General features: G+C 42.1%; 1 protein-coding gene across 1 annotated transcript; it reads right to left on the reverse strand.

Annotated features, from left to right (window-relative positions):
* Positions 1-4,812: 4,812 nt before the first annotated feature.
* LOC101850796 lies at positions 4,813-7,997 on the reverse strand. The gene is made up of 4 exons (XM_005096265.3): positions 7,780-7,997; positions 6,308-6,673; positions 5,667-5,858; positions 4,813-5,312 (listed from the first exon to the last, which is right to left on the reverse strand). The coding sequence occupies exons 1-4, from the start codon at positions 7,780-7,782 to the stop codon at positions 4,965-4,967; spliced, it is 909 nt and encodes a 302-aa protein (XP_005096322.1). The 5' UTR covers positions 7,783-7,997; the 3' UTR covers positions 4,813-4,964.
* Between the last annotated feature and the right edge of the window lie 648 nt (positions 7,998-8,645).

Below are 8,645 nucleotides of genomic sequence, written 5' to 3' on the forward strand. Positions count from 1 at the left end.
GGAACGAGCTTGGAAGGATGGCTCAAGACAGAGATAAATGGAAGGAGCTTGTATGTGGCCTATACCATTCCAGGGGTGAAAGGCATTGATGTTTGATGATGATGAAGAGCAGCGTGGTAGTAAGAAGGAAGCGTTCTTCCAACTAATGACTAATGCTAGACTTTCTCTTTGACTACTTCAGATAAAAATAAGATTGTTGGCTCCTTTTAGTTTGATATCTCTTTCTATTTTCCTTCTTCTTTTTCTTCCTCGATTTGGTGACTCATCACCCTCGAAGACAGCTTCTCGTTCAGTGTAGGCCTATGTCTCTTTTGGATCTTTGGAAGATAAGATACGATAACAAAAGATGATACTTTACTGTTCCAGTGGGGCATTTTTTCTTGGCTGATGTGAAGGATGTGGCGGCTGAAACGTAAGTTGTAAGTGTGTAACTTTGTGGATAGAAACTTCGTACTCATTTATTTGCACACACAATGTGTAGGCCTAACATTATGACAAGAAGCTCCAAACTTATCTATGTGCACACTCATCTAGGTAAACACATTTGAGCGATAAAACAATTTACTAACGACCAGTAATAAACTCAGACAACGAAGTGTGTGTGTGTGTGTGTGTGTGTGTGTGTGTGTGTGTGTGTGTGTGTGTGTGCTTGTGTGTGTGTACGTAGTGAAATACCAAACCAATGTGCTTGGATCTGGACAATAAAGACTTATATTACAAGACCAGATTTTTCCACATCTTAATCTTATCGAAGTCACCCCCTTCCACGGCTGATCGATTTATACCGGGGAGAATTCCTTTTGGACCAGTGACTACACGGTTCCTTTTGGACCAGTTGTGTTCACCGATTCCTTGCTTAAATTTTGGAATCGATTTTTTTAACGTTTTGTTTTCTATTGCCAATAAATGCTGTCTTTTGACATAAATATAATTTGTGATTCTGAAGACCTGTGTATTTGTTGACCATTGCTCACCACTATGAAGTAGAAGTAAGACTTCGAACAGAATAAATATTTTGGTTTTATATCGTCTTGCATCTGTGTTAAAACTTTCTTTTCTTTGCCCGTCTCTTTGATGCACTCTTCTCTACCCATTAATTGGATTATTTGATTAATTACTTTTTCTTACTTTTGATAATGAATCTTGTAAATAACAAACAACACAAACAAACAAATAAATATACAACCAACCAGACAAACAAATTCCTTCCCTTTTATGTGTATAATTTATATTTATTCCTTTATAAATCTTGAGCAATTCCAATGATAAAAAAATCTGTTTCGAATTGAAACACAAAAACGGGGTTAAAAGTAAAACATCAGACCAACGTATTGTACTTTTAAGCAAAGAAAACTCGACCCTCAGTGTGTCATTCAAGTCCATTACCAAAAGCCTTTCAGTAGCCTAGCATCAAAAATCATACTGCACTCAGTCCGCAGAAATCAGGAGCATGTTGCCTCTGGGTCATTTTGAGTTTTGTGTTTTTCTGAAAGCTAGGATCTTCTTGCTTATTAAGCACTTAAACTTAAATTGTTTCTATTATCTAAATAGCAAAAAGTGGAAAAGTAAGAACTGAGAAAAACGCGTTCAAAGTTACACGAACATTTCTTTTTAATATCCGAATCCAAATGGGAATTGAATCGAGAAAATACATTTTAAAGTGGTTATTTTTTTTCTTCAAGAAACAGCTCTTGATTTATAATGACTGGTATGTATACCTCATAATCGACTCAAATTGACCACACCAAAGTTTTGCTGATATCTCGCTTCGTGGTTTAAAGACGTATTGCTGGTTACGATGCAGCAGCAACAATATTTATTTAATGCAATTTAAGGCAATAAACTTACAGACTTCAACAAAAGTTTAGGACCACTTTGACAGACAGTACTAATTTTTAAAATATCCGAAAAAAAGACAGCAGGGAATGTTTCAAAATGTTTGCTCTGAAAGTGTTAATGGGTTACCAACGCGTACTGCAAAGCCTCCTAAAGGACCAAAACCACCACGCGCAGCACGGAAATCCTCGGGGAATTTTAGCCGAATTTGCTGTTTTTGATCGACTTGTGTGCGACACCACGGACACTCCTCAGTTAAAATTGCTGGTGTGCGTCATAAACGGACGTATGGCCCGACCTGAGCTCACTTTGGTGGCAATATAAGCCTAAGTTTGGGCAAACTCCGGTACCGCATCAACATACCACCAAGACGAAAGCTGAGAGACTTTGATCGTGCCAGAGCTATGGAATGGCTGGAGGATGGAGTTGGAGCCCGAGAAGTTACCAGAAGGCTTGCAGTGTCATACTGTCATTGCCCCCCTGAGGCACCACCACCAAGCCACTGGATCAGTCCAAAAACGCCCAAGTGCAGGTCGACCCAAGAAGACCACTGAGAGTGTTTGCAAGTGGTCCCTAACTTTTGTTGAAGTCTGTACATGTATTATACTAGTCAACATTCACATACAGTGCGCCATACGAGGACCTCACTGGGTGAAGCCTACAAAATAGAACTACCAGATTTCAGATTGTCAGTTTGTTCGTGTTTTAGTGCAGCTTGCATTGTGTGCTACCTGCAGAATGTTGGAGGAGCAATGAAGAGAAGAAGTGAACAATTAACTCCGCAATATAATGGAGACCACGAAAACCTTTTGTCTCTCATTCAATAGGCCTCGGTTCGAATCGGACCAGTGACGGAACATTTTCTTTTCTAACATTTCCTCCTTTCACCTCCTTCCCTGCTCTCTAATAAAGTTCTGTTTTTTACTTTCGTCTCCACTTCTTGCCCCCACCCCCTCACCTCCTTTTGCCCCCTCCTCTGGGCTCCTGACTCTTTCTGCGGCCTTTCTACTGCTATTCCTTGGGCCCTTCTTATCGAACACCTAGCCTTCTCGGACAAGGAAAATGTCTTTGAGGTCTCATGTGCAAGTTGCGCACGTTAAAGATCCCTTAATAGCCCAAAACCGATAAGGGTATTCTTCGGCCGCCAACCGGGCGAAATTCAAAATTTCCTACCAACTGAAAAATTTTAGAGTGTGTCCCGCGCGCTTATATGACCGTATGCAGTTGCGAACGCCACAAAACACTTAGCAAAAAAAAAAAGGAAAAAAAAAAGAAAAAAAAAAAAGAAAACCTTCGGGTCTCTCCAGAAGAGACGAAATAAGTTTTAACAAAATTACTTACTGGGCTTACCTCCCTGACGTAGATCTAGAGGTAGCTCCTGCAAGGAGATGAAAAACTTTTCTGCGCCGGATGTGATGCCAATCTTACGATCAACCTAAAAGAATGTCCGGACTCTGGAGAGACCCGAAGGAAATGTTTGAAATTCACTAATTCGAAAAATGTATCACCATCGTTGATCCAAACAGAATTCTCGATTTCACAAAGACCGCATGTCTTTTTTGTGATAAGTGTATTACGGCGCTCGCAAATGCATAAGGTCACACGAGCACGAGGTGCACATAATAATATAACATTTTCAGTTTGGTTGGAATTAATTTTGATTTTTGTCCGGGTGGCGACTGAAGCATGCTCTTAACTATTTTAGGACCAGCTAGGGATCTATAACGTGCGCAACATGCACGCGGGATCTCTGAGATTTTTCACCCTTATCCGAGAAGGCTCGGTGTTAGATCCTTCGTACCTAAAGATCCGGGGGTGTGGCTGAAAGACAACAGGGAAAAAAGAGCCAAGGAGTAGCAATAGAAAGGCAGCAGAAAGAGTCAGCAGTCAGCATTCTAGACGAGGGGACAAAGGGGGGGGGGCAGAAAGTGGATACGAAAGCAGACGACCGAACATGGTTAGAGCAAGAAAGGTGATAGAAGGATAACATTTTCTAGAGGAACATTTTCCATCGCTTTCAGGTTTCGAAGCCGGGACCTATTGAATGAGAGGCGAACACCGTGACCGTTAGACCTCGAGAGAAGTTTGTCTTTACTCAAAATATAGATATTACTATTTTAAAAATGTGGTATACAGCTTTGGCGCTTCGCTGTCGCATGCAGGAGACCCGAGTTCGGTTCACGTATGTGAACGATTTTTATCGAGTTTCTAGGTGTTTCTGCTGGGATATTGTATCCCTCTCAGCCCGGGTTGGCCATGACAGGCGAGGTCAGAACCCCACTTCCTAAATGATCTAAATTGTATGAATTGGGATGGGGGTGGGGGATGCAGGGGGTTAAAACAAACCCACACCTGCAGTCCTTAGGTCTAGAGGCGGACAGTGAGTAATCGTAGCATGCCTCATCTTTCTTGTCTTCTGGAACATCTTTATAATAATATGCTGTTCATCAAATATATTTTAACAACAAAGTTTTTTTAAAATCCACCAAATTATTCTAAAATGCAAATTAGTGCAGTTGATAGACATTTAAAGCGAAATAGAACATCATTAATGCAACAACGTACAGACTTTGTTTTATTCACTTATTGGCAATTACATGTTTCATTCAGCATTGATCATATATAATATATACGTGGAAGAACTGAAAATTGGAGCAACTTCCTGCAAATGATTCGCCTCGTCACCTGACATTTAGTGTTATATATCAACCCCAGTATAGATCGATCAACCAATAGGGGAAGGGAATAAGACAAAGAAGTTGCCAAAGTTGGTCTTGTAATATATTAAGTGATCTGAGTTCATAACTGGCCATTACATAGCTTACTTGACCTTACTGCTAATTTGTTTGGAAATAGATTAGCATGAAGTTACTATTCACAAACGTACACATTAATTACAATTAAAGTTTCAGCCGTTACATTCTTTTTCTAAGATCCAAAGATACATGTACATACATTAGATGACAAGCTGGGGTGGTGGCGGGGGTGGGGGGGGGGGGGTGGGGGCGAGACATCAAACTAAAATGACCACACTACATCATTTTCGTCAATGCCCGGGACAACGATGAAATTTTGTGTTTGTGAACAACTAGATGCTGGGTTCCTTCTTCTTGCTACTCCCCTCTGTCTCAATTTCTGCGTGGTAAAGTCGCACAGATACGCAAGAGGAATGGGTTCCGGGAGCCCGCCGCTCTAGCTTGGGAGCAGATCTGCTGGAGGTTCGTTAAGTTAGTAGAGCCGGGGGCGGTCCCTGTGGGGGCACCTTGTGTGGTGGGCGTGGCTGGGGCGTTGCCAAAAACGCACTCCTTGCGGCTGGTGATTTTGGGCAGGTAGGCAGAGCAGGAGGCGAGGCCGGAGAAACGATTGTCGCGACAGGAGGCGGGGAGCTGGGCGCAGTTACAGCTCGTGTTGTAGAGGTCCTGTTGCCCTTCACACAAGTCGATGAGCGTTTGGAACTGGACGTTGGTATAGAAGTCCTGCAAGGAATAAAAGGATTAGTAAATATACGCAGCTTACTGAAAATCGGCGAAACAATGGCAATATAATCTTCAGTTAACATTCATGGGCTATCACTTTATTTCGTTAAAGATTTTAATTTTAACTCAAAGCAGGTGATTGGAAGGCGTCGCTGGTAGGCCTAACTTCTCCCCCCTCCCTCTATTTTTTCTCATTCTGTCTGTATATCTCGCCTTTTCCCTGTCCTAAATGGCCGTTAACGCTTTGATACGTTTCTCTCTCTTTACTTGAACCAACTCAAATATCAGTTAAACCGACACCAAACCTGAATTAAGCTCACATGAAACGCAATTTTTTAGTAAGAAGAAACGCACCACTGATTCACTGGGACTGGACACCAGACTGCCGACCAAGAAGCCGCTGCAGGAGGGCGTGGCGTAGTTGTCGATGAGGGCGGCACTCAGCTCGTCCGAGAAGCCCAGATCTCTGCGTGCAGCCAGCCACTCCTCCCGGGTCACACAGCCGTCCGTGGTCTTTGTGTCGTAGCTGTTGATGGCGTCTTGAATCTACCCAGGGGCGGACGGGAGGATGTTTCGTTAGTTGATGAATTCGTGTACTAATACTGAATACGTGTGCTTGTATAATAATAATAATAATAATAATAATAGTAATAATAATAATAATAATAATAATAATAGATAGATAGATAGATAGATAGATAGATAGATAGATAGATAGATAGATAGATAGATAGATAGATAGATAGATATATAGATAGATAGATAGATAGATAGATAGATAAGTAAAGTGGGGGTGGGATGGGTTACAGGGTAGGTTATATTAGGGGTTGGGAGGGGATTACAGAGTGGTCAAAGATAAAAAAGGGGGGGGGGGGGCGGAGAGAAAATAACTACTGAAGCCCCCATCCGAGACAGTAATGTTGTTTCAGAGGCAAATAGAGTACTAAAATACGTGACCATACGACCCCTAACCCCATGACCCTTGATCCACAGACCTGCTCAGCGACGGTTACGGTGCCGTCTCCATTTTGGTCGGTGTTCTTGATGGTGTTCTGGATAAGGTCGCCGACGAGAGAGTTGCTGATCCTTGCTGCCCTGCCCGTGCACGCAGATGCCACTCTTGGGCATCCAGCGTTGGGTTGTGGCTGAGGCTGTGGCTGTGGCTGTGGAACTTGGATTGGTTGTGGGGTTGTGGGGAAACCAGGACTGAAAAGGCCAGGAGGAGGGAAGGGCCAGGAGCCAAAAGGTCCTCCAAAAGGCCCATCAAAAGGTCCTCCCAAAAGCCCTCCATGAATTCCACCCCAGAAATGGCCCATGCATGGGGCGACCACTAACAGGAGAACGGAGCAAAGCAGGCGAAACTGCGAAGAAGGAGAAATTATAATTTGAGAGGTTATTCAAAATGAGTCTCACGAAAACACATTAGAATGAAACAGCGTCAACCTACACTGTTTACAACTGAGAAAAGGAAAGCAAAAGTTATAACAGAAACATGCAGTTAAAACCTAGATGTTTGAACAGTAGGGTATGTCAAAATTAGAAAGGGTGTTATTGTATTCCAACTGTCGAGGGATCTCAGCTGCAGGTCAAGTTTAAGATTATCCACCCACATGGATAGGTCTTATCGGAAATGGGCGTTAAATGGCGTCGGTGGCTTAGTGGTTAAGCTCTTAGACTCGCAACCGAAAGGTTGTGGGTTCGAATCCTGTCAGGGGCCCGACGATGTGTCCTTGAGAAAGAATTTTCCTCACTTCACCCAGATGGGAATGGGAACCCAGCTACAAACTGTGAAAGATCTTGTCAGCTTGTTCGGGTTTGAGCACTTTATCAGTTGCTTGCATTGTATGCTTCTCGGAAGCTGAAAATGCTTCTGAGTGTTCTATGGTCTCCTGGGGTAATAATATAACGTGTAAAGCGCATAGAGCTTTGCTGTCAAGCGGGGATATACTCTACACAAATGCTATTTTAAAAATTATTATTATTATTATTGTTATTATTATATGATTATGATTATGATTATGATTATGATTATTATTATGATTATCATCATTTAAAAAACCTTACTGAGTTGATAGTCTTTTTTTATTAACTTCTACAACTACTACTACTACTGCTGCCAACTACTATCCTACCGAAAATGCCATCTGTCTGTGAATCTGAGGCTATACGTTTAATCCTGAACGGGTTTCCTCCATGCGTTAGTGGGGAATCTCGTAACATTTTCGGTTTTAGCAGAAAGGGGGAATTTCGAGATAGGACTCTTTACAAAGGATGCTGAATCAGGTCAGGTTCTTCATAGAACGGAACTTACAGCTTTCACACTGAACTTCTAAATGTAAAGAAGAAAAAAAATTCCCAAAATTGGCTAAGTACTTCACAGAATCAAGCCCACAACGTCCAGGTTGTAAGCCTAACTTTTAGAGGAAAAAGAGCAAAACTTAATCTTGTCGTCTAACATTCAACTCACCATTGTGAAGATTCTGTGATCCACTGTTGTTTTTCACCACAGGATGACGGAGGTGGTCAAGGAAGAGGAGCGCCGGTGTGAATGAAGACCCTCCACTTTCTTGCGGTATTTATACAACCGTGCACCAAACTTTTCTTGTCTATGTTCATCAAATACAAAGAAGAAATCGTTAACCTTTTGCTAACGCGTCGCAATAGAACAAAGATATAATGCCTGTGGGCAGGGATCAGAAAAGAGGCCACGGGTTAAAGTTCTATAAAGCTAGGAGACTCGGGAAAGAGAACGGGATTTTGTGTGTGTGGGGGGGGGCATTCTTGTTTACCTTTATCTGAAGGGGAGCAGGAATGAGGATATGTGCAACCTGTTTTTGCACGGATATTTTGCGCTGTATTTTTTTAAAATTGTGTGCAATTTTCCTAACAATATGTGAGACAAACACTCCTGTTGTGTTATAGCTGCTGAGCCAGTCTCATCGAAAGTGTTTCTCCTTTCTGTAATGCTTTATGTAAACTTTCCAGGGGAAATACGAACCTCCCGATACCAACTTTTTTATCCAGCAACATTGATCGCTCTGTAAACGCACTGTTTGCGTCGATCATCCGCTAGCTAGTATGACGAACGTGGAATCAGATGTCCAAATTAACGGACTTCGCAGTAGATCTACTCATCTTCTATGCGTTGTTAATTTTTGTGATGATATTATTATTTAGGTTCAGTTTTGTTTCATCAGTTTTTCAACAGACGGCACTGTTCTCATGTATTCAGTGCTATTGTGCAGTAAATAACTAGGCCGCTCACCCCATATTGGGACTCATCCATAATATTATGGTAGAAACGAGGTGTGAGCGGGTAAATTCCCCCCCCCC

The sequence above is a fragment of the Aplysia californica genome, unplaced genomic scaffold (genome assembly GCF_000002075.1).
Source record: "Aplysia californica isolate F4 #8 unplaced genomic scaffold, AplCal3.0 scaffold00125, whole genome shotgun sequence".
Lineage (NCBI taxonomy): Eukaryota > Metazoa > Mollusca > Gastropoda > Aplysiida > Aplysiidae > Aplysia > Aplysia californica.

Bases quoted from the DNA above. Each gene is read 5' to 3' on its own strand.
- LOC101850796 (XM_005096265.3), bottom strand. The intron at 5,859-6,307 runs GTCTGTGGATCA...GCCCCTGGGTAG, and splicing joins CCGTAACCGTCGCTGAGCAG to ATTCAAGACGCCATCAACAG. The intron at 5,313-5,666 runs GTGCGTTTCTTC...TATTCCTTGCAG, and splicing joins CCAGTCCCAGTGAATCAGTG to GACTTCTATACCAACGTCCA.